The following is a 26177-nucleotide window of genomic DNA, read 5'->3' on the forward strand; positions in this document are numbered from 1 at the left end:
TATTCCCCATGGACTGACCCCAGCCTCCTTGCCCCCAGCCTGGTAATGTGCCTACGTTCAACACTTTTGCTCTAAATTCAAGACTACTGTTATCCTTTGCTCTTCCTTTTCCATCTCATCCACCCTCCCCAAAATACCAGGATTGCACCTGTAAGATTTATGCATGACACTGAAGGGAAATCTTAAGTGTTGGGGATGGGAATAAAGTGATTAAAGATTTTGAATTGCTTTGTTGACTTGGCTCTCCGAAGATAAGCTTGGGTGAAATTTGCTGCTCATGCCCTCTGAATCTCTCTCTTCCTTTTGGGACCCACTTAGAATGCTCCGCCAGTTCGCATCCGGCACAGGCGCTCTCGTTCGGCCGGGGAGAGATGGGTGGACCACAAGCCTGCCTCCAATGTCCAGACCGAGACAGTCATGCAGCCCCACGTCCCCCACTCCATCACAGTGGCGTCTGCCAACGAGAAGGCCCTGGCCAAGTGCGACAAGTACATGCTGACCCACCAGGAGCTGGCTTCCGACGGGGAGATTGAGACAAAGCTCATCAAGGTAAAGGGGGCCAGCGATCAAGCAGGCAGGCTAGGGAGATTTCCCAAGTGGGTTTCCCAGGTGTGTGCCTGTTTTCTAACAAAGACCTCCAAGCAAACTTTGAGGCTTGTTGGGCTGCAAAGCAGCTGAACTCTCGTGGGGCCATTAGAATTCTATACATTTAGAGCAGAGGGCCGTATGAAGAGATGCATACAAATGACAGTCGCATATTGCGCAACATTAACTTGCATGATTTCAACCATGGGCGGTTGAAAGCTGGCCGGTTGAAATCCCAGAAATTAATTGCATGCAGGGCAGAGAGCTCCAAAGCTCCTTTTGCACTGGGGTTTCCTGGCATGGAAAGTGCTTTTTAATCTCTCATACTTGCTTACTGGGCTCGGAGAGGCTCTTGTGAGATTTCACGGAAACTCAGGTGGCCCTGCGAGATCTTGTGACAGCATCCCAGAGCTTGGCAAGAAAGGCAGGGATGGTTGCTTGGGGACAGTTTAGGCGTATGTTTTTAGCATATTCACACACTTACTGGAATGCAGCCCGCCCCGCCCCCAAGACGTGATTCTACTGCATCAATTTATATTTTCACTGCCTTCAAACCCAGGCTGGGCTTCCTAGGCTGGTCTGGCCTGATCTATATATCTGTAAAAATGGAGCACAGTTAAAACAATGCAAGAGTGGGAACCTCAGGTGCCCCCCTCACCATGCAAAGAGCTTCTTCACTGTTCCTATCTTATAGGGTGATGTTTACAAGACCAGAGGAGGTGGCCAGGCAGTCCAGTTCACAGAGATAGAGACCCTGAAGCAAGAGTCTCCAACAGGGTGAGTTTTCTAGCCCAGTTTTCTTGCCCTCTTAAACGCACAGAACCAAGATGTCCATTCATGGGGCTTTTCTTGCTCCTGGGAGTAGGAGGAGGGCCCAGTGAGACTGCTGTAACTTAGTATCATGACATAAAGTATTTATGTTTATAAATATGTTGTAAGCCACTTGGAGAACTCTGTGTACCCAAGACTACGGTAGTAAATAATATGAGGCAGGTTCCTTCTGGAAGGCCAAGAAGTGCATCTCCCAGTGGATTTGATCAGACTTGAAGTTTTCAGGGCAGGAAGAACTTTCTCGAATCAGGTTTGATGAGCAATCGTTTAAACCAGGCATAGGCAACCTTGGCTCTCCAGATGTTTTGGAACTGCAACTCCTATGATCGCTGACCACTGGCCCTGTTAGTTAGGGATCATGGGAGTTGTAGTTCCAAAACCTCTGGAGAGCCAAGGTTGCCTATGGCTGCTTTAAACTAACCATTTGCTTTTTCCAGATGAGTAGCCATAAAATGCAATACAAACATGGAACTATCCTTAAAACAAGATCCATTTCAGATCAAGGTATAAAAATACTCAGTAAACAAACAAAAAACAGGGTTTTCAGAAAATGATGGCAGTCTTGATGTGGGGGGCAGGTATTGCTTCCCCCCTTAATCTGTGACTAGTTCACCTAACCTCTGGACAGGGGGTTGGACCTTGAAGGCCTTGGCTTGTGAACCAGCCAGGCGCCCTATTGTGGCTTGCTTCTATCAGCTGGACTCAGCTTCCCCTCAACTGATGCTCCTTTGCTTCTTCCAGCCGCAAGCGAAGATCGTCTCCCTCCAGTCGTTCACCTGCAGAGGAGGGTACAGAGTCTGAGTGGACAGATGTAGAAACAAGAGTAAGTTCCAGGGAGGCCCTTCTTTGTGTGCCTCCTCCACGAGAGATCCGGAGTGTGGCAATGCAAGAACGGGCCTTTTCTGCAATGGCTCCCTGTTTGTGGAATGCTCTCCCCGGGGAGGTTCGGCTGGCACCTTCATTATACACCTTTAGGTGCCAGGCGAAAATTTTCCTCTTTAACCAGGTCTTTGGCTGATTGCCATCTGGTGCCCTTTTAAAATGTGCTGTGGAAGGGTGGATTATGCCTGTATTTTGTGATTTTATGTTGTGAACTGCCCTGAGATCTACAGGTATAGAGTGATATACAATTTTATTTGTGTGTGTGTGTGTGTGTGTGTGTTATTGTTGGTGGTATTATTATTATTATTATTATTATTATTATTATTATTATTATTATTATTAGGCCTGGTGTAACCCAGGGTGGGGGTCAGCAGCAAAGACTGCTGCTGAGTTGCCTCTTGATCCCATGTGGTCTCTCTCTGTGTTTCTCTGTCCAGTGTTCTGTCGCAGTGGAGATGAAGGCAGGCTCTCAGCTGGGGCCTGGATACCAGCACCACGCTCAGCCCAAGTATGTTTCTCTCTCCTCCTCACCCGTCACTCCTAAATACTGAACAAGGCTTTCTGCTTCCCTAAGCTTGTAGCTTTGTGTTCTTGAGAAAGCTGGGTTTGGAACCAGAACCAGGCTTTCTGCTTAGGGCCTGAAGACAAACAGGAGCTGTGCTTGGGTGATGCTGGCTTGGGGGGGGGCAGGGGTAGCAGAGTTTATTATTGAGGTTTGGCCTCTTGCAGATAGGTGCCGACCAAGCTGTGGAAGTGATCTCTTCAGCTCAGGGACGAAAACATGGCAGTTTTACAAGACATGTTAACAGGCAGGAAAGAGGGCATCAGAGGTAAAAAAGAAAGAAAGAAAAAGTTACTGAAAGTTCCGAGCGGGGGGAAAGCTATCATCAGGATCTGGAGAAACCTGTAAGGTAGCGCTGTGTTTGCATTACAGAGAAGGCCATAGGACAAGGCCTGCTCATACTCCGCACACCCTCCCCTCAGTGGCTTCTGGATTTTCTTGCTGGGTGTTGCTCACATATATTTTACAGCCGCCCAGGCTAGAATCCTTTTTTGTCCTCTGTGGGGTGCCAAATCCTGCCCTGCCTTGGGCAGTTGCTGTTTCTTGCGTCAACCCCTCCTGACCAATTGGCTCAACTGCAGAAAGCTTTTCTTGAAGGTTTTGTCGGATGGGGTGGGGGATATGTTGGGGGCTGAAGGCAGCTCCTGGGAGCCAAAGGGCCGGAAATATCCTCTTGCAGGAGTCACTGCGGGGGCACCAGGAGGTTTTGGGGGCTGCCTCACCGCAAGAGGCTCTGCTTGTGCACTGAGAATTTTACATCGATCATGACCTTCCAACTTTGGTGTGTGAGAGGGATGATCACAAACCTTTCTTTCCTTTGCAGGCGCAGAAAACCATGAACCTGTTGGAGATTCCTCCTAGGACTTCTTTGGCAAAGGGATTATTTGCAGGCCTACACATGCTAGGCAAGAAAAGAGCCAAATATATAATAAAAGTACATTTTTTTTTCCTTTGGCTCTCTTCTGTTATGGCATTGAAGAAGACAACCTTGTTTTGTTCTGTTACCTCTTGACTGGATATAAGACTCCCTTGCATAGGGCTCAGTCAGCTGTGCTCCTTGCCACCTTTTTTGGGGGGTCTTCTTATGGGTATTTTTGTGAGACTGTATTAAAAATGTGCTGCTATTTATTTAGCTGTCCTGATGCACTTTAGAATGATCTTGACGCCTGTTTAGAATGGCAGTCCTGCCCAAGCTTTCAGCTGGGAATGGCTTTGTCCTTGGACTGGGAGCATCTGTGCCCCTGCAAACCGGCAGAGAAGGCCTTCTTCTGCCAATGTATTCTGAGCAGTGGGAAGGATGGGGCTCTCGGCGCTGGCTACCTTCTCTCTTTGTTTTGTTTGCTATGCATGATTGTAACGGGGCAGAATGAGGACACATCTGTGTAGGAAGGAGACTATATTCACGTGTGTGAATGTGTATTTTAAAGGGCTGAATTTTCCAATAAATTTTCACAGCATCTTGCATTCTGTGGTCTTCCTCGTCTACTTCTAACATATCTGGCAGTACTTTAAAAAAAAGCTTTCTCCCCTCCCGTGGACATCATCGAGAGGGAAATGGCCACAGCCCGTCATCTGGGGTGAAGTTTGTCTGTGTGTTGATAAAATGAAGGGTCATTTGATGTGGCATGACTTTGTTCTCCCTGTGACATATCCTGGATTGGCCCCAGCTGCCGGAGGAACTTGTAAAGCTGGAATGGAAAAGGTTCAGAAAAGGACAACCGATACAATCAAGGGGATGGACATTCCCTGATGAGGAATAATTAAAATATCTGGGGTGTTTTAGTGTAAAAAGGCGAGTACAAGCTAGAAGTGTATAAAAATTACTGGTGGTGTGGAGCAGATAGATTTTGTTCTCCATTTTTCATACTACTTGGACTCCCAATGGGCTCATCCAGCGAAGCTGAATGTTGGGAGACTGGGGACAGACACAAGGTAGCCCTTCCTTCACACATTATGTATTGCATTACAATTTCGTCTTGTGCTGGAGTTCTGTTCCAGGTATGGTGTGTAACTGCCACCATACCAGCATGCTCCTGGGGCTAGTGCACCGAGTGGTACTTGCCTCCCCAGGTAAGACTGTTAAACACTACCTTGCTTCCTGGGTAAGTCCTGCTCAGTGCGTGGCCTCTGGGATGCTCTTGAGGCCACCCAAGTTCCTGCAAGATCTTGTGCGAGCATCCTAGAGCCCGTGTGCCGAGCAGGACTTGCCCGGTAAGCAAGGCAGACAGCTTAAAAGTGCTTTCCACATAGGGGAAACCCAGCACAAAAAGAGTTTTTAAGCTCTCTGCCTTCCATGCATTTAATTTACACAATTTTATCCATTTGGTTTTCAATTGTGCATAAGATGCAACTGTGCTGTATTTGCTCATTGAATTCATATCCCACTCTTAGGCTCTGGAAAGGAGCCTATGGCAGATAACCAATACACAGTTTGAAAAGGAAAATAAAAACAGTTATGACATTCTAAAAGCAGTTACAGTTAAAAACATTCTTCCACTCAGTGATCTTGGGTTTGCCAGGAGTAGTCTTCTTCAGCCACCCAAATCCTAGGTGAACAGGAATGCTTCCAAATTCCTTCTGAAAGTGAATAATGATGGAGACAGGGGCACCTCACTGGGGAGAGCATTCCACAACTGGGAAGCTGTTGTAAGCCAGCCACCACTGAAAAGGCCCTGTCATAAGTCAGCACTAACTAGGCATTCCTGCCCCTTGCGTAAAATGAATTTGCTACCATAAAATACGGTGCTAGTCACTAACCCTGATGGCTTTAAAAGGGCATTAAATTCACGGAGCATAAGACTATCAATGTTGTGACAGTAAGCTGAATATAGGCAAGAGAGTGCCGTTGTGCTCAGGTCCAGCTTTTGGGCTTCCCAGGGGCATCAGGATGCTGGGCTTTTGTTTGATCCAGCCAGAGCTGCTCTTGGGATTTACCCCGTGACCAAGGCAGGGGAAGAAATGAGTTTTTCCTTTCCTGCTTCCGCTAACCTCTCAACCCTTGCTGATGCTATTTGCATTTTTTTTTATTGCAATTGTAAAAACATATTTCACTTCATGCCTAGTTTAGGTTCCTCTGCTGCCGTCTGAATAATAATATCCTAAAGTAGGTTGGAGATGCTGCCTAATGAATTGAGCAGAAGAGACCGTATGAGCTTGCCTAGTAGATTCCACTAGAGGACAGCATCCACCTAAAAATGAATTGAACAAAGCTAGGTTGGTTTCCTGCTTTGGGTGGTGTATGTCGCATGTGTGTTTAGGCAAGGTGCTGTTCAGGTCTCTGCATCTGAAGGCTCTCTTACTCTTCACACAGACTTCACCAACCTGGCGCCCTCCAGATGTTTTGGACTTCAGCTCCCATTAGCTCAAATAAGCTGTCTTAGGTTGATGGAAAGTGTATACTGTACTCCAAAACATCTGGAGGGTGCCAGTTGGTGAAGGCTGAATTGGCATATGCAGACTGGTGTCTGTTTCCTCACCTGAAAAAAGATCAGCGGAGTTTCAAAAAAAGGGCAACCAAGATGATTAAGAGGAGGGATCAAGTCCCCTTTGAAGAAAGGTTGCAGTGTTTTGGGCTTGTTAGTTTAGCAAAAAGATGAGTAAGAGGCAACATGATAGAAGTTTATAAAATAAGGCATGGCATGGAGAAAATGGATTGAGAAAGGCGTTTTTACCTCCTAACACTATAACTTAACTTTTTTCTTAAAAAATGTTTAGAGGTACTCTCATTTCCCTACTCATTGAAATACTGCCCCTTAATGAGGCCAACCTTAGATTCACAAAATGTTTAGGGGTATGCGTACTCTTGCATCGTTCTCTCCCCCCCCCCCCCCCCGGAAAAAGCACTGCTTACGGACATCCAGTGAAGCTTGAATGCTGGAAGATTCAGGCCAAATAAAAGAAAGTGCTCCATGTAACACATAAAACCATGGAACTCACTCCCACAGGAGGCATTGATGACCACCAACTTAAAAAATGGATCAGGCAAATTTATGGAGGGGTGCTATTGATGGCTACTAGCAATGGTGGCTATGCTCTGCCTCCAGAGCTGGAGGCAGCAATGCTTCTGAATATCAGTTGCTAGGAACCATAGGAAAGGAGAGGGCTCTTGTGCTCAAGTCCTCCTTGAAGGTTTCCCACAGGCACCTGGGTGGTCTCTGAGAACAGGATGCTGGACTGGATGGGTCATTGGCGTGATCCAATAGGCTCTTCTCATTTGTCATGGACCTCCCTGTGCCCTTGTCAGTACTTAGCAACCCTCCTGCCCCCACTCTCAACATGTCCTGCCTTCCTCTTCTTTCTTTTTGAGGAATGCCGGCCAGGGTGCCTTCCACTCAATTAGAAAACAGCAAATAAAGTAAGAGCCATTCTCTCTGCTTCCTACCTGGGAAGGTTAGAGTGCAGCCTCTGCCCCTATAGCAGCGTTTCTCAACCGCTGTTCCGCGGCACACTAGTGTGCCGCGAGACGCTGGCTGGTGTGCCGCGACGTGCGGCGGCGAGAAGGGCGATTTGCATTGTCACGTGCCTGGCGGCCGCCAATACACAGCACTGACCCGCCGGAAAGCAATATTTGGCAAGTGTTTCTTACAGTCATAATTATAATATAGGGCGGCACAGAGTTAATTTTTAAAACTTTTTTAATGGTGGTGTGCCTCGTGATTTTTTTCACGGAACAAGTGTGCTGTGGCCCAAAAAAGGTTGAGAAACACTGCCCTATAGGTTGCATCACACAGCAGCCTCCTGGGCGCCTGCTCCTTTGCCTGTCTTGTTCATCCTTGCAAACAGCAGCAGCAAAAGTGTTTACCCAACAAAGATTCCTCTTAAGACGCACAATTTACTCTGCTAACAATGTTGCACATTGGTTATGGGAATAGCTGTTTGTTGTTGTTTCTACTGACATTGGAGGGTGGGGAATATGAAAGCCAACACGTGTGTGTGTGTGTGTTTTCTGCATGCAGTGTATTGTAGGGATGGTGCTAAGTGGCTGCATGTCCTGACCTCCCTTGGCTAGAGGGGAGCTGCGTGGAAATTTGCAATTTTTCATAATTTGCTTCCTTTGCAAAAGAGGCTTCCAATTTTCCTGTCTGATTCTCAGGGACCTTAAGAATGTCTTTTAAATAATTTTGCTGATACCACCTGTATTTGCAGTAGCTGATATATGGGAACCAGACCTTGTCGAAATGATGGCGATTCAGCCTGATCTCTAACAATCCTTCTGTGTTGCATTAGATGCCCAGAAGAGCCAGGTGGGCCTTTTCAATGGGAGACAGTCTCTAAGTGATAAGCAGCCTGTCAGGTGGGTCCTTGTGTGTAAGGGAAGGCATCTAGTGACAGAAGGGCCAGATCAGGGTTTGGGTTCAATGCCTGACCAAATTATACCAGAAGCAACAGCAAAAATCCTTTGCCAAACCCCCATGGGCTCACCACACTCCCTTCGATTACATTGCTCTAACATCCCTGCCTGCTGGCACTTCCTGGTCCTGATCTGAACTACTGCATTATGTCCCCCCCCCAATTGGAAAGTGGACACCTGGGCAGGCTGCAGAGTTTGGGAACTCCTTGGGTATTCTTGTAACCAATGGAAAAGCAGAGGGGGGGTGTCTTCTTATTAATAGTTGAGAGCATAAATGGCCAAAAGCATCTGTGTAGGAGGTACTATTCATTGTTTTGTCCATGTGGTCAAAGCACAACAAGCTGTTTCAAGGTGGCGGTGTGATCTCTCTCCAAGAGGTACCCAGACTGCGGAGTCACGCATGATACTTTTCCACCACGGAAGTCATTGCTCTGGGTGTCTTCCATATGGGGGCTGCAGAGAGGACCACCCCGCCCTAAACCCCTTAAAGCTACAAGTACATGGACTGCTCCCCCCATTGCTGTATTGTTTTTTTTTTGCATAATATTCCGTACACACACGCACACACACACACACACACAGCAGTTAAAAAGCTTCTGCTTTTAAAACCCCAACACGCCATTGAAGGTGAGGCAATCTCTGCTTATTAATCATTTCAACCTCCAAAGCAAACGGGATCCCAAATAATATAAGTAATTAACTTTATCTTGTTGACATGGCTGTTTATAACACAATGTCAACACTGGCTCTGCCAACATGGCGGAGTTGCTATTTACATAAATGGAGGGCTGGAGACAAGAGGCAGGCGGGGCCGGGGCAGAAGGAGACTGTCTGCTTTATGGGAAGGATCAGGCAGCAAGCGCGACTTACCTGGTGCCTTGCAAAGTTCTGGTGGGCAGATTTCTTCAGGGTGTCAATTTTTTTTGATGCTGCTGATCTGATGGATCTCATTCATTTTTGCATGTTGGGATGCTTTTTCTGTCTAACAGCCTCAGTTGGGGATTCCCCTGCCTGCCTGTGGAGGTGGGGGGGGGGGAGAGAGACAACATAATTAATATTTGTGTGGTCCCTGAGGAGGGAGTTTGGCAGCCACCAGGAATGACTCTTCAGGGGATTGAACCTGGAAGTTTCTGCATGCGGTACATTTCTGAGCACAATTCAAAGTGTTGGTGCTGGCCGTTAAAGCCCTAAATGGCCTTGGCCCTGTATACCTGACATAGCTTCTCCACTCCCATCGTTCAGCCCAGACACTGAGGTCCAGGATTGAGGGCCTTCCGGTGGCTCCCTCACTGCGAGAAGTGAAGCTACAGGGAACCCAGGCAGAGGGCCTTCTCAGTAGTGGCCCTCCTGTCAGATGTCAAGGAGATAAGTAACTACAACCTTTAAAAGACATATAAAGGCAGCCCTATGGCAACCAGGTATGTGGGGTACTACTACTACTACTACTAGTACTGGTACTATTTTATATTATAGTGGAATAGGAAGGACACTCTGCTTATGTACCAAGACCATCTTTTCTTTTCTTTTTGCTTTTTGCATTTGAGGCCTGTGTCCTGCAATTTTTTAAAAGCCTTATTTACAGTACGATGAGCATCTATTCCAAAGTGGATCCCTCAAGTCCCCAGAACCTTCTTTTGTATACTGAGGCCTCAAGATGGTGCAAGACTTTGTTGTTTTTTGCTACAATGGACAAACCCTTCTGGAAATCATGGACTGTTTCTATCTCTCCCCCCCCCCCCATTTTCCCATTGCATTTATCTTCCAAAGCAACTACAGTCATACCTCAGTTTAAGTATGCTTCGGTTTGAGTACTTTCAGTTTAAGTATTCTGCGGACCCATCTGGAACGGATTAATCCACTTTCCATTACTTTCAATGGGAAAGTTCGCTTCAGTTTAAGTATGCTTCAGGTTAAGTACAGCCTTCTGGAACCAATTGTGTTTGTAAACCAAGGTACCACTGTACTCTATTCCAAACTTAAAAATGGAAAGCGTAATGCTGGTGGTCAACAAAAGAGGTTTAAAGACTGTCTCAAGGCAAATTTTTAAAAATGTAGTATAAACACAGACAACTGGGAAGCATTGGCCTGCGAGCACTGCAGTTGGAGAACAGCCTTTACCAAAGGTATCATGGGCTTTGAAGACGCTTGAACTCAGGACGCAAGGGAGAAACATGCTAAGAGGAAGGCACGCTTGGCAAATCCACACCGTGATCAACTCCCATTTGGAAACCAATGTCCCCACTGTGGAAAGACGTGTGGATCCAGAATTGGCCTCCACAATCACTTACGGACTGATTGTTAAAACTGTGTTCATGGAAGACAATCTTACTTGGCTACGAGTGATTGCCAAAGAAGAAGAAAGAAGAAGAATATCCCACCCTTTTCTCCATGGAGCTCAACTTGACTTTCATGGTTCTTCCCCTCCTTATTTACCATAATCCTCACAGCACCCCTGTGAGGTAGATTAGGAAGTGAGTGGCCCCAAATCACCCAGTGAGCTTCAGGGCCAAGTGAGAATTTGAACCCTGGTCTCCGACGCCCTAGTATGCCACTCTAATCACTACATCACACTGGTAAGGGTTCTTGTGTTAGCGGTTGAGTGAGATTGAATGTTGTGCAAGAAAGGAATCTAGTGCAACAACCACGCTAGTGGAAGCTCCTTGCACAAATGATTGAGCCATCTATCACACTACAAACTTACCAGCAACCTGCTTGTGCATTCTCTTGTGCAACAACACCCTGCTTGTGCAAAACCTTTCACCAGTGGAAGATGGGTACCGCTAAGTGACTTTAAGTTAGAACACCATTACACACAACCTGGTATCCCCTCCCCTTATAACTTGCTCAGCCAAGAAAGGCTTTCCAAGAGCATTGTGGTGAGAGTTGAGCTTTCCAATCAATTTTGCTTTTATTGGTGGGTGAAGGGCTCAAACCAAGCATCATCTCCTTAAGTGATGAGGGTGTCTTCACTAAGGCCATTGCTGGAAGTCATCATCACGGTCCTCTTTCAGGGAAAGGGAATCTCTGCAGCTCCCATTGCCACAGACCATTGGCCATGCTGGCTGCAGCAGCTGGCTGCAGTTGGGAGTCGAGCAACATGCTGCGTTCGCCCCTTTGGGAGGAAGGGCAGGATATAAATTAATGGAGGCCACCCCCTGCACCCAAAAAGCTGGGTGTCATTTCCCAGAATAAAACTCTAAACTTGGCCTAAGCTCTGTAAACTGATGCTTGAAGAGGCTTTACATTCACCAGAGCTCCCTGGACCTTTGTCCCTGCCTGTGAAAATATTGACTTTGCTAACACCTCCGTTTTGTTCTCTTGTTCATGCAGACAGCAGCTAAGTGCTTTGAAAACAAAGATTGCATGTTTCGGGGAGGCGGCAGGGAGAATTGGACAAGGCCTGAAATCAAACACTCTCCAATAACAGAGTAACTCTCCTCCACTTTGTCCTTCATGTTTGCCCAGCCAGGGGTGTGTTTGTTGGCTGCCTTGGAATTTATTAGGTTCTTGCAAGGGAGGAAGTGGTAGCAAGTCACGGAGATTGGAACACCACATTTCCTGTTAAAAGCCTTCTTTGCCTTCCTCGCCTGTCTTCCAAGGCTCTTTCTGCACCGGTGTTGTTTTGGCGGGCAAATTCACTCCTGGTTAAATTATTGCGAGTAATTTGTCATGGCTCCGGACCAGGACTCCTTGGAAGTGGGGTCCTCTGGAACCTGCAGCTCATAGAATTATGGAATTATAGAATTGTTAAACCAGAGGATCATCTGGTCCAACCCCCTGCAATGCTAAAGAATCCCAGACAGAAGGCCATCCAACCACTGTTTCAAGACCTCCAGTGGAGAGTCTACCACCTTCTAAGAAAGTCTGTTCTACTGCTCTTACTGTTAGAAAGTTATTCCTTTTTTATTGTTAATGTTTTATTGAAAATATTTCAGTTAAACAAAATAAAGTGAAAAACAAATAAAAAGGAACAAAAAGTGCATTGGAAACAAACAACTGTAATTCTATACATATCTAATACAATGGTATATAAATGTAATTATTACATATGCAAATATTTATAGTTTACAGTGCATTTTATAAATGTTTTCCAAATATATTTGTCTATACGCAGTGTATAAGCTATCCATTCATAAATTGCAAGAGTTGCCATGTCTTCTATCCATTGATTAAAGGGGGCCATATATTTATCATTCCAGTGGATCAATACAGTGGTACCTCAACTTACGAACGACTTGACAACTGAATTTTTCGACTTATGAATGGGGCAAATGGCTGCACGCTTACGAATTTCTCAACATTCGAACAGAAACTGCGGCGGTTTTTGATAGGGTTTTTTCAACTTATGAATTTTTAGATGGGGTTGCTTCGACTTACGAATTTTTCCGTTTCCAATGCATTCCTATGGGAAATCACGTTTCCAATGGCGCTTTTCAACTTACAAATTTTTCGACCTACGAAGGTGCCTTCGGAACAAGGCACCACTGTATCAGTCTTTTAGCTGTAGTGAGGATGCAAATAATACATTTATGTTTACCAGTTGTCAAATGCCATGTTGTAGGTAGATAATTTAAAATAATACTATCCTCTGACAATATTAGCTTCCCCCCAAAGTAATATTTATACAATCTAGTACTTTCTCCCAAAGCTTCATAAGCGTTACACATTGCATAAACATATGTTGCAAAGAAGTATCCAGTAACATGTTGTCATAGATAGTCCCTTTCTATACAAACTCCAAAAAATTATAAATATTATTTTTTGTTGTTTAAGATGCCATTTAAAATCCATTAACACCTTTCTTACAGAAGCGAAAACATACTACATTGTCTAGGTAATATGGGAACCTCCAATTCATTATGTTGTAATAATTAATTAATTAATTAATTAATTAATTAATTTGTACCCTGCCCATCTGACTGGGTTGCCCCAGCCACTCTGGGCAACTTCCAGCATATATAAAAAACATGGAAAAACCTTAAACCTTAAAGAGCTTCCCTATAAATGGCTGCTTTCAGATGTTTCCTAAATGTTATAGAATTACTCATCTCCTTAACATCTGATGGGAGGGCATTCCACAGGGTGGACACCACTACAGATAAGGTCCTGTGCCTGGTTATTCCTCTTGTTTAGTTGGAATCTCCTTCTTTGTCACTTGGTCAAGTCCTCCCCACAGGAGCAGCAAAACACAAGCTTGCTCCATTTCCAGATGATACGCCTTCAGATATTTGAAGATGGCTACCATATCTCCTCTCAGTCTTCAGGCTCAACACACCCAACTTCCTCAACTGTTCCTCAAAAGGCTTGGTTTCCAGACCCCGTACCGTTCTGTGTGTGGGTCTGTGAGCACTACTAGTCTGCCTTATGTCCCCTGAGCCTCAAGGAGACACCTCTGCCACCAGACTCTGGTGGATGGTCCACGGACTCTTCAAAAGAGTTCCTGAGGAGGGGTCCCCACACCTGACAACCCTACTACACTGAACGTAAGAACAGCCTGCTGGATCAAGCCAATGGCCCATCTAGACCAGCATCCAGGACCATGGATAGCATTCCTGCAGCAGAAGCCAAACATCCAAGTTGTCTCAGCAGAGTCTTGTGGAATTAATTGATTGAGTTGTATCAGAGGGCTATAAAACCAGGTGCTCACGAGAAACCCTCAAGCAAAGTCAGAGCAGAAGAGCCTTCTCCCCTCCCACAATTTCCAGCAGCTGACATCAGAAGAAGGCACTGGCCCTTTCACTGGTCAGGAGGCAGCACTCAGGGGTGGGGGCTCCATGCCACCTACCTAGACTTGCATTTATTGATTGGTTGGTTGATTGGTTGGTTGGTTGGTTGATTTCCCGTCCTTCACCCTAAGGTCCCAAGGCAGGTCACAGCATTAAAAATAATATTGAAAATAATTTAAAACAACATATAAATATCAGCCTGTTTCTCCAGGTAACTTGGACGCTTGGCCTACAGCTGCAAGAGTGCTACCCATGGTCTTGAACAGGCATCCCCAAACTGCGGCCCTCCAGATGTTTTGGCCTACAACTCCCATGATCCCTAGCTAAGAGGACCAGTGGTCAGGGGTGATGGGAATTGTAGTCCAAAACATATGGAGGGCCAAAGTTTGGGGATGCCTGGTCTTGAACCTTAACTGTCTTCCCCAAAGCTGGCCTTTGCCTTGCCTTCCTGCCTGCTAGGGACCAGGGATTACCTGAGTCCATCTAACTCAGTATTGTCTACACTGACTGGCAGCAGCTCTCCAGCATTTCAGATTGAGTTCCTTCCCAACCCTACCTGGAAATACCAGGAACGGAACCTGGGATCTTCTGCTTGCAAGGTAGATGCTTTTCGACCGAGCTATGGCCGTTGCCCACTACTAACTCCCCCTTGCACAGGCCATTGGCTCTGCTCTGTGGTTGCCATCCCCGTACACCACAACACAATTTTGGTAGCCCACATTTCACCCCCTAGCCTGCCATCCACCAATGTGCTTCTGACTCAGTGCAGACGCAGAGACTCTTCTGAACCATTGCTCTCCTTTGATGGGGGCTACTGCTCTTCCCATCTTCCCATGCTCAAAATGGCTCAGCCACCCGCAACCTTCCCTCTCCTGCAGCAGTGCCAAAAGGACGCAGGGTGGCCGCTTGGCTGTGCTTGGGGTTTCCTCCACCGCCTTGGTCTCCCCGCAATCCGAGCCGTTTATAGCAAATGTGTTTGCTTTGTTGCCGAGTTGCTTGCAACGCCTGCCAGCAACTGACACACCAGCTGCTAATTAGAGCTTAGCTTTTATTGCCCGAGTCTGCTGTGTTGATACGGAAAATTGGAATAAAAAAGTCATTTTGCTCATTGTGATGTGAAAATAAACGATGCCTCGTTGGTTTGATTAAACAATCTATTTATCCAGCCTGTCAAGTAGTCTGAGTGTAGGCAAGAGCGTTGGCTTCGTCTCCTGGCATGAAGGGTCAGAGAGAAGGAGATGGACTCTGGGGCAGCAACACTGGGAGCTCCTATACCCACATCCAGAAGTACTTTTTCCTGAAGTCCCTTGCTGGGCAGGATATGCCCTGTTTACAGCAACTCCTCAACTGGATCAGAGAGGACAAGGGCATCAGAAGACACTGGTTTCTGGATCAGACCAAAGAGGGTCCATCTAGTTCAGCACTTTATTGTCACCATGGCCAACCAGCAGGACATTATGGTGGCATCACCCTCCTCTTTTTGCAATTCCAAACCACTGCACTTCCATTGCAAGCGATGCTGAGTTTGGGGAAGCTTTTAATGTTTGATGTTTTGTTGAGTTCCTTTATATTTTGTGGGAAACCTCCCAGAGTGGCTGAGGCAATTCAGTCTGATTGGCAGGGTACAAGAAAATTATTATTATTATTAACATTATTAACTATGGAACTCACTTCCACAGGAGGCAGTGTGATGACCACCACCAACCTGGATGGCTTTACAAGAGGATTAGATGAATCCATGGAGGAGAGGACTATCAAGGGCTACTAGCCACGATGGCTGTGCTCTGCCTCCACAGTCAGAGGCAGCAATGCTTCTGAATACCAGTTGCTGGAAACCAGAGAGAGGAAGATTGTTCTTGTGCTTGAATCCTGCTTGCAAGTTTCCCACAGGCCTCTGGTTGGCCACTGTGAGAACAGGATGCTGGACTAGATGGGCTTGATCCAGCAGACTCTCCTTACGTTCTTACATGTACCAGCGGTAGCACTCTCCCCACTTGCAATTTCAGCTGCCTCCAACACCACCATGGATAACCTTGTCCTCGGTGAATTTGTACAATTCTTCTAAGTCATCCCAGCTGGTTGCCATCAGATATCCTTCAGGAGGGGGGCAGTCCATTGGAAGGACAAGCAAACCCTGAAGCCTGGGAGAACATCTTCCAGTGCACACTAGCTCCAGATTCATCAGTCAACCTCAACCATGGCTCTGGTGGGACATCATCTGAAGGGGAGATAGATGGACTCTGCAGAGCTACCCCAGACCCTGTTGAAGAGACCCCCCCTTGCTTGCCTTCCCACCCACTCGGCAACCCCATAGCCAACAGCTGGATCTCATCCCAATTCCACACACTTCCCCTTCATCCTGGAGGACCCTGAATGTTGTCTGTGCCAGCAAGTGAGGAGAAGAGAGGCTTTCATGAGGACATTCTGGGGAGGAGGAAAGCGAACTGAATGTGCCAACCTGAATTTAGAATTGGAAAATGGGGAACAGAATTAACAGATCCATCCACACCTGGTGTCTCCTCTGTGATGATGATGATGATGACGATAAACAATAATAATTTATAATTTATACACCACCCACCTGGCTGGGCTTCTCCAGCCACTCTGGGCGACTCCCAACAGAATATTAAAAACACGATAAAACATCAAACTTTAAAAAACTTCCCTCAACAGGGCTGCCTTCAGATGTCTTCTAAAAGTAATAGAATCATAGAGTTGGAAGAGACCACAAGGGCCATCCAGTCCAACCCTCTGCCAAACAGGAAACACCACCAAAAGCATTCTTGACATATGGCTGTCAAGCCTCTGCTTAAAGACCTCCAAAGAAGGAGACTCCACCACACTCCTTGGTAGCAAATTCCACTGCCGAACAGCTCTTACGGTCAGGAAGTTCTTCCTAATGTTTAGGTGGAATCTTCTTTCTTGTAGTTTGAATCCATTGCTCCGTGTCCGCTTCTCTGGAGCAGCAGAAAACAACCTTTCTCCCTCCTCTATATGACATCCTTTTATATAGTTGAACATAGCTATCATATCACCCCTTAACCTTCTCTTCTCCAGGCTAAACATACCCAGCTCCCTAAGCCGTTCCTCATAAGGCATTGTTTCCAGGCCTTTGACCATTTTGGTTGCCCTCTTCTGGACACGTTCCAGCTTGTCAGTATCCTTCTTGAACTGTGGTGCCCAGAACTGGACACAGTGCTCCAGGTGAGGTTGTTGTTTATTTCCTTGACATCTGATGGGAGGGTGTTCCACAGGGCGGGTACCACTATCGAGAAGGCCCTCTGCCTGGTTCCCTGCAACCTCGCTTCTTGCAGGGAGGGAACTGCCAGAAGGCCCTTGGAGCTGGACCTCAGTGTCTGGGCTGAATGATGGGGGTGGAGACGCTCCTTCAGGTATACTGCGCCGAGGCCGTTTATGGCTTTACACATCTTGCCTCTTTAGCTCCCTTCATGCAGTTCATACACTTCTGCACCAGAAGATGTCAGTGTGGTTTTTCAAATGTGTGTTTGTGGATAGTTCTCATAGTGGTTTCTTTTGGCCCTGCTTCCTGGAAGGCTGAGGGCATTGATGCCTCCAGATCTGAGCTCACTAAGGGAGTGTCTGTGATTTGGCCAAGCACGAAAGTTGGTGTGTCTCTGCAAGGATCCTGGCAATGTGCTGATATTTATTGTTTATTTATTTTATTGTGTGTCTATCCCACTTTTTCCTCCAAGGAGCCCAAGCTTGTATATGTGGTTCACCTCTCCTCATTTAATCCCCACAACAGCCCTGTGAGGTAGGGTTAGTCTGAGCGGCAGTGACTGGCCCAAGGTCAGCCAGTGAGCTTCGTGACTGATTTGAACCCTGGCCTCTCAGGAGCTAGCCCAACACTTTAACCATTACACCGCACACTGTTTCAGTTTGTTGTGGGTCTGTTTGTTTTTAAAGTACTTCAGGTTAATTGCAAGCCACATTGGAAGGATTCACATCTTGAAAGGCAGGCGAGAATTAATTGTAATAAGCAACAATAATAATTACTCAGTTTCCCCTTTTTTCCTTCCTTGACCCTTGTTCTCGTCTCACTGAGATCTTCTCCAGCTTTATTTGTCTGATCACCTCATGATATGGAAATATCATTTCTTTTATCACCCATCCATCCATTAACTAATTTTTGTACTGTACATTGCTGCACAATATCTGACACGGGGGGATATTTTCTGCTCCAAGATGGTGTGACTGTTACACAGCCAGGAAAATGTTTTAAGAAAACCACATGTGTTCTGGAGCTTGGACATATTTCTCTTCCTTGCCTTCTCGCAGGCATACTTGCCATGCAAAACCTGTAATGAAGATCTCCTTACGGTGACATTTCCGTTAGTTACAGTCCTGCAAGTTGGACTTGTTTAGCTGTAAAGTTGGACTGGATGACCCTGTGGGTCCCTTCCATCTCTACAATTCTATAATTCTGAAATTGTAAAAAAAAGGTAAAGCTAAAGGTCCCCTGACAGTTAAGCCCAGTCACAGACGACTTTGAGGTTGTGGCACTCATCTCGCTTTACAGGCCAAGGGAACCAGCGTTTGTCCGCAGACAGTTTTTCCGGGTCATGTGGCCAGCATGACTAAGCTGCTTCTGGCTCAACGGAATGCCGAAACCAGAGCAGTGCAAGGAAATGCCATTTACCTTCCCACCAGAGTGGTACCTATTTATCTACTTGCACTTTGACGTGCTTTCGAACTGCTAGGTTGGCAGGAGCTGGGACTAAGCAATGGGAGCTCACCCCGTCGCGGGGATTCGAACCTCCAACGTTCTGATCGGTAAGCCCAAGAGGCTCAGTGGTTTAGACCAATGGTCCTCAACCTTGGGCCTCCAGATGTTTTGAGACTACAATTCCCATCATCCCCGACCATTCGTCCTGCTAGCTAGGGATCATGGGAGTTGTAGGCCAAAAACATCTGGAGGCCCAAGGTTGAGGACCACTGGTTTAGACCACAGTGCCACCCGCGTCCTTCTGTGATTGCAGGGACTAACTAAAGGGCAGAGGCCTGGAGCCTGATGTTTCACAGGTCCTGAGTCCTTTGCAGAGCTAGGATTTCCAAGGCCAGGCCAACCAGCACCAAGATTGCCCATTTTAAAAACAATATTGGGCCTTTCTTCTGAGTCTGGGCATCTGTGAACTCACATTGGACCCCTAGTCCACTTGGCAAACATTCTTCCTTAGCATATCCTAGAGCTGCTCGTTCGGCACTCAATTTAAGTGAAAATTATTGTTTTCCCAAACTTTCTGCAAAGTGGGGCACCGACACCCAGTTAGACTTTTTTGCCTTCTGGTCTTGCTGATGAGAGTTTTATCTCACTGGAGATTCGAGACTTTGGCAGTTTATTATCAGGTGAAACATGCTTGATGCAACTAACAGATTAATAGAGAGGAGTTGGGGAGTGCATGTGTGTGGGGGATGTTTAGCAACTGACTGTGCATGTCAAATATTAATTATGTTTCATTTCATATGTAGATGAAGCAATCAGCTGTATAGCGCCGAGATAATGCCTGCGTCTGGACTTGTTTTTTGACCTTGAAAAGGCTGCATGGCTCAGAAATCAGAATTCATATCTTAATTATACTATGTGACCGGAGTTAACACAAACCCTTCCAGGAGATAACAGGGTCCATGGTACTGTACAGACTTTGCCTTGAGATCATAGCTTTCCGCTGAGCACCCTGTAATCTGTTTGACCTCAGTGCTGACAACAGCAATGTTTTTCTCAGCCTCGTGTTTTTTTTGTTTTTGTTTTTGGAAAAATGGGCGGGAGGAGAGCCAGGACAACTTCATTAAAGTTGCACTTTGCATGTGGAAGGTCCCTGACTCCATCCCTGGCATTTCCAAGTGGGGACTAGGAATGTCCCTTGCCTGGAACCCGGGAGAGCTAGAGCTGCTGCCAGTCAGTGTTGGAACACAGAAAGGAGATGTAGACCAGGCACCCCCAAACTTCGGCCCTCCAGATGTTTTGGACTACAGTTCCCATCTTCCCCAACCACTGGTCCTGTTAGCTAGGGATTGTGGGAATTGTAGGCCAAAACATCTGGAGGGCCGCAGTTTGGGGATGCCTGATGTAGACCAAAACCTCTGGAGAGCACCAGGTCAAGGAAGGCTAGCCTATGCAGTAGCAAGGCTGACCCAATGAAAAGTTTAATTATAGCTGATGCCCGCCCACTAGGTAATCCCACCATCCCTTTTGGGAACCACTGGTGTAGAGAGTAGGGACAGGGAACCTTTCCCCAGCCATTTCTGGCAAACCAGAGCAGTGTACGGAAACGCCATTTACCTTCCCGCCAGAGCGGTACCTATTTATCTACTTGCACTTTGACGTGCTTTCAAACTGCTAGGTGGGCAGGAGCTGGGACCGAACAATGGGAGCTCACCCCGTCGCAGGGATTTGAACCGCCAACATTCCGATCGGCAAGCCCAAGGCTCAGTCGTTTAGACCACAGCGCCACCCGCGTCCTTGCAGCTGTAGTAGTATACATAAATTATTATTTTCTTTTTTTCTGGGTTTTTTTAATAACAAAAGTTACCTTCAACATTTTTTCCCCAACTCATTATAAATCATTTTCCAGAAAGCTTTTGCTATCTTACATGAGCATCAAAATGTCCTCAATGAAAGCCTCTCTTCTTTTTACAGGCTAGGTAGCACTGGAGATGAGCTTAGGGAACCCAGGAAGTGGGGCCCAAAATTTTTTGTGAACCACTGATCCAATGCTCTAACCACGACATTGCACTGGCTTAAAAGGGCGATGCTGTATGAGGCATGGTAAGAGTCTGGCAGTCGTCCTTGCAGTTTAAAATAAAATATGAGGCCGAGGGTTTGTGCATCCGCTTCCATCCTCACCGATTACATGGTGTGACCAGGTAACGCTTGCAAGACGTCTGGAAGGTAACTTTACCTAGCAGGTCACGGGGATGGCTGCAATTCCAAGGCATAAGGTAAGCCTGCCTTTAATTACCTTGGAGAAAGCATTTTGATCCACGCACCATTAAATATTCATTCTGTGTAACTAGACGGTTTCGGTGGATGCAAAGCCATATGAAATTTAGTTGGCACGCAGCCGTACCACCCAACACATCTAATAAATTCTTTGCAGGGCCTTGTGGCTTGGAACCAATCTTCTCTCTCTCCCCACCCCCCCGCCTCCAACCTTCTTTCTCGATCTTATTTAATTTTGATAAATTCGTGTGTCTCTCTCTCCCCCCCACTCTGTGCCTCCTTCACCTTTATGTCTGAACAAGCAGGGCACATATGGGATTTTTTAGTCAAGGGGAAATGACGGAATCTGGGCTAGGCCTGGGAAAAATAAACAACCAAATTGTTCAGCGAGGAATAGAGGCAAGAGGAAAATGTGATTCTCTCTCATTCTCTCGTTTTCACAAGCGTTGCCAGCTAACTACTTTGGCAGCCAGAGCCACGGATAATAATAATCAAACCTCTTTTTAAAGTCAAGGCAGAGCTGAGGTAAATATTTGTATAATATTTTATTACAATCTGAATTTGTTCCTTGATTGAGAACATTTCCTACGGACGGGCCCACTGGAAAATCAAATTGATATGTAATTGAAGTAGCTGGGATTTGTATTTGTTTTTTAAGAAGGGATTCTAGCTGGGCTGCCTGCAGAATAGTGGCCGAGCCTCTGTGAGCATCAGGACAGATTTCAAATTGCACTGCTCTTGGAATGAGAGGCAAAGAAGTGGGGGAAAGCCCAGGTAGCTCAGCAGATGAAAATCTCATTCTATACTGTTGTGGGTTCGAGGGCTCAGTCTGGAGGATGCCCCAAGCCCCCTTCCAATTCTAGGGGTCCTGTACCCAGTGAGGGTTAGAATTTAACTGAAGATTCTATTGTTTGAACTAGTCAGTTTCTTTGTAAGACAGTGATCTGAGCTGGCCATCTGAGTTGGCACCCCAAAAGAATTAGCTAGGCTGTGAGAGCTGCAACTGAGTGATGGTGCCCTTCAGGCTAAAGGGTGGGCCTTTCCTCCACCCCCCTCACCTAGCTGCTAGCTAGGTAGAAGAAGAACAAGTATCAGAGTAGATGTGAGTGAGTTGAAGACGGCTTGGAAGCTAGAGTTGTAGAGACATGCTTGCTTTGTGTTGGATCGTAATGGAGAAGCAAGTTCTGCTGGGGGGTTAGTGCTATATGAGCCCCTCCAGCTTAGTCTCAGGTTGTATATAACTGAGCCTAGGGCTTGCCGATCAGAAGGTTGGCGGTTCGAATCCCCGCGACGGGGTGAGCTCCCGTTGCTTGGTCCCAGCTCCTGCCAACCTAGCAGTTTGAAAGCACATCAAAGTGCAAGTAGATAAATAGGTACCGCTACAGCGGGAAGGCAAACGGAGTTTCCATGTGCTGCTCTGGTTCGCCGGAAGCGGCTTTGTCATGCTGGCCACATGACCTGGAAGCTGTACGCCGGCTCCCTCGGCCAATAATGTGAAATGAGCGCCGCAACCCCAGAGTCGGTCACGACTGGACCTAATGGTCAGGGGTCCCTTTACCTTTACCTTTAAAATCATATACTGTATCCTAAAGACACCACAGTTTCCTCATTCCAAGGAAACCGAACCGGGGTAAGTGCCTGGAACACCTGGGCTCTCTCGCCACTCAGAGAGTGGGGTGGCATGTACCAATATAAGAAGGTCCCAGAGTGGACCCCGATGGCATCACTGGGTAGGACTGGGGAGGACCTGCTGGAGAGCTACTGCCCAGTCAGTGTGGACAGTAGCTTGTTCCTGTGAGGAAAGACTGTGACAACCCACTGGTTTTTCTTCTCTGTAGGAAATTATGTTCATGTAGGCTTGCCATACGTCAGGAAAATTCCTGACGTGACCTGGTTTTCAGGTGTAAAAATGGCGTTGGGAATTTTGCCGAATTGGCAAAATGTCAGGGAAAACCCGGATGTATGGCAACGTGATGGAAAAAGCAGTGGAAACAGCTCAAAAAAGCTTTAAATCACTATTTTGGGGTTAGGTTTCCCGAAGAAAGCCCAACAATTTTCGGGGCTTCTTAAAAAAAAAGTTCGGGAGTTTTACTTTTTGAAATATGGCAACCCTAGTTCATGGCAAAGCAAGCCTGTCTCTTTTTGAAAAATTCTGCACAGGCAGAGACCCTGGGAGATGAAAGCTAAGTGGAATATCTCCATGTGACCTTGATCCTAAGGTAATGAAGATGACTTCTTCAAATTTCTACACCACCTTTCGTTCTTCCCTGCCTCATTTAATCCCCACAGCAACCCTGCCATGTAGGTTAGGCGAGAGGCAGTGACTGGCCCAAGGGTCACCCAGTGAGCTTCAGGGCCAAGCGGGGATTTGAACCCTGGTCTCTGAGGTCCCCGTTCGACCACTACGCCACACTGGCTCTCATCAATTCTGCCAGGAGGCTGCAGCAAGAATGATGGGCAGATTTCGGAGAGCTGGTCCACGGAGTCTAGGCAGACTTCAGCCTTGGCGGATTAACTGTTGGGCGTGGGCTCTAGGCGTTATATGTAGGGCCATAGCTGCCAAGTTTTCCCTTTTCTCGCGAGGAAGCCTATTCAGCATAAGGGAAAATCCCTTAAAAAAAGGGATAACTTGGCAGCTATGTGTAGGGCTGCCTTTGAAGATGGTTCTGAAACTGCAGAGAGGACCAAGGTGTTGTGATACCACCTCTAATGGTCTGCCTCTCCCCCATTTCATACTAACTAATCTAACCACTACACCACCCACTGGCTCTCCTATGGCCTCTGGTTGGGTTTCTAGTGTGTGTTAATGAGCCTGCCTCTCTCACATCTCCTGGTTGGCAGTGAGAGGCTCCTGCGAGCTCCATCAAAAATAATTTGCTTTTCAGAGGGGTGGGAAGTGCTTGGGAAGCATTATATTTTTACTGGTGTGTGTGTGTGTGTGTCCCTGTCCCTTGGAAGTGAGCACACACATCCACCTGAAGCAAAGCAGCTTCCTTTTGAATTTGCTTACGTGCAAATTGAGGCGTCCTTAATGAGGCAGCCAAGGCTGGCGGATAAAGCACAAAGCCAATTAGCTGTCTTGGAAAAAAAAGAAAAAGAAAAAAACCCGACGTGTTCATTATCATGAAAATAAAGCTAAACTTTTAGAAGATAATTGCATCTCCCTTAAAAAAAAAAGTATTCTTGATCTATGACAGTCTCATAAATATGCATTCTTATATAAATACTCTTCCCGAAGGCAGGAATATGTGCCCTAGAAATATTCGAACCATTTCAGACAGTGACAAAACCAAACCAAAAGGAATTCTTCCTTTCCTATACCTCCCTCCCAATATGACAAAATCATCGGCAACACAATCGTGTCCTTGAGTACCAAGCATGGGGAAGGGCTGCAGCTCGGTGGGAGAGCATCTGCTTGGCATGCAGAAGGTCCCAGGTTCAATCCCTGATGCCATGCAGTCAGTGCAGGCAATACCGAGCTAGATAGGCCTGACTCAGGAGGACTCAGCAGCTTCCTATATATGCCCATTTTAGACTTCATACAGCACCCTCCAGCCTCTGCAGGAGAACCTGTGTGGTGGGCCTGGGAGACCTGGGTTCAAATTCCCCATGCAGCCATGAAGCCCACCCTGGGCTTCATGCTATCTCTAGCCTAGTCGGTAGAGTAAAGGTAAAGGGACCCCTGACCATTAGGTCCAGTTGTGACCGACTCTGGGGTTGCGCGCTCATCTCGCATTATTGGCCGAGGGAGCCGGCGTATAGCTTCCAGGTCATGTGGCCAGCATGACAAAGCCGCTTCTGGTAAACCAGAGCAGCACATGGAAACGCCATTTACCTTCCCGCTGTAGCGGTTCCTATTTATCTACTTGCATTTTGACGTGCTTTCGAACTGCTAGGTTGGCAGGAGCTGGGACCAAGCAACGGGAGCTCACCCCATTGCAGGGATTCAAACCGCCGACCTTCTGATCAGCAAGCCCTAGGCTCAGTGGTTTAACCACAGCGCCACCTGGGTCCCTGGGTCGGTAGAGTAGGAGACTTTTAATCCCAGGTGTCATGAGTTCGGACCCTCAAGGCCCCTTACAGCTCTACGATTCTAGTCTGTGCCTAACTTACCTCACAAAGTTGTTGTGCAGATAAATGGGTGAAGTGTGTACACGCTGCCTTGAGCTCCTTGGAGAAAAGGTGGGTAATAATAATAATAATAATAATAATAATAATAATAATAATATTTATATCTGGCTGGGTTTCCCTAGCCACTCTGGGTGGCTTCCAACAAAGATTTAAAATACATTAAAATGTCACACATTAAAAACTTCCCTGAAAAGGGCTGCCTTCAGATGTCTTCTAAATGTCAGGTAGTTATTTATCTCTTTGACATCTGATGGGAGGGCGGGTGCCACTACCGAGAAGGCCCTCTGCCTGGTTCCCTGTAGCTTTGCTTCTTGCAGTGAGTGAGGGAGAAGGCCCTCAGTGCTGGACCTCAGTGTCCGGGCAGAACAATAGGGGTGGAGACGCTCCTTCAGGTTTACTGGACCGAGGCTGTTTAGGGCTTTAAAGGTCAACACCAGGCATCCCCAAACTTTGGCCCTCCAGATGTTTTGGACTGCAATTCCCATCTTCCCCGACCATTGGTCCTGTTAGCTAGGGATCATGGGAGTTGTAGGCCAAAACATCTGGAGGGCCAAAGTTTGGGGGTGCCTGGTCAACACCAACACTTTGAATTGTGCTCGGAAACGTACTGGGAGCCAATGTAGGTCTTTCAGGACCGGTGTTATATGGTCTCGGCGGCCGCCCCCAGTCCCCAGTCTAGCTGCCGCATTCTGGATTAGTTGTAGTTTCCAGGTCACCTTCAATAAAATCTTGCGCTTTCTATAGAGTTCCATGGGCTGGCTGTTGTCTCACCCTGAGCCGAATTGGGCTGACTGTTTTCTCGACTCCCTCACGACGCTGTGCTGCATCAGGAAGGTCTTGAAAAAAGAGAGGCAGTGTGTCTAGGGCGCTGGAGACCAGGGTTCGAATCTTCCCACTGGGCCATGAAGCTCTCTGGGTGAGCTTGGGCCTCTCAGCCTGACTTCACAGGGTGGTTGTGGGGATTAAATGAGGAGAGGTGAACTGTGGATGCCACCTTGAGCTCCTTGGCGGAGAAGGTGGGATATAAATGCTAAAAATGACGATGACGATGATGTCAATAGAAGGGGGCTGATGGGAAATGAAATCCAAAACATCTGTAAGATGCCAGGTGGGCAAACGTTTTCCTAGAGAGTAGATGTTAAGATGTCT

The 26177-nt window shown here is 46.8% G+C and overlaps 1 protein-coding gene across 7 annotated transcripts in view; it reads left to right on the plus strand.

Moving 5' to 3' along the window:
• The window catches only part of KIF23 (kinesin family member 23), a 30810-nt gene extending 26494 nt beyond the window's left edge, over positions 1–4316 (plus strand). For all 7 annotated transcript variants that reach the window (XM_060282569.1, XM_060282570.1, XM_035131233.2 and 4 more), the window contains 5 exons: positions 319–549; positions 1280–1362; positions 2158–2239; positions 2736–2806; positions 3684–4316. In XM_060282569.1, coding sequence (XP_060138552.1) covers positions 319–549; positions 1280–1362; positions 2158–2239; positions 2736–2806; positions 3684–3699 — 483 coding nt within the window. In that variant the 3' untranslated portion in view covers positions 3700–4316. The remainder of the gene's footprint in view (positions 1–318; positions 550–1279; positions 1363–2157; positions 2240–2735; positions 2807–3683) is intronic.
• Positions 4317–26177: the final 21861 nt, after the last annotated feature.

The sequence above is a fragment of the Zootoca vivipara genome, chromosome 14 (genome assembly GCF_963506605.1).
Source record: "Zootoca vivipara chromosome 14, rZooViv1.1, whole genome shotgun sequence".
Taxonomy (NCBI): Eukaryota; Metazoa; Chordata; class Lepidosauria; order Squamata; family Lacertidae; genus Zootoca; species Zootoca vivipara.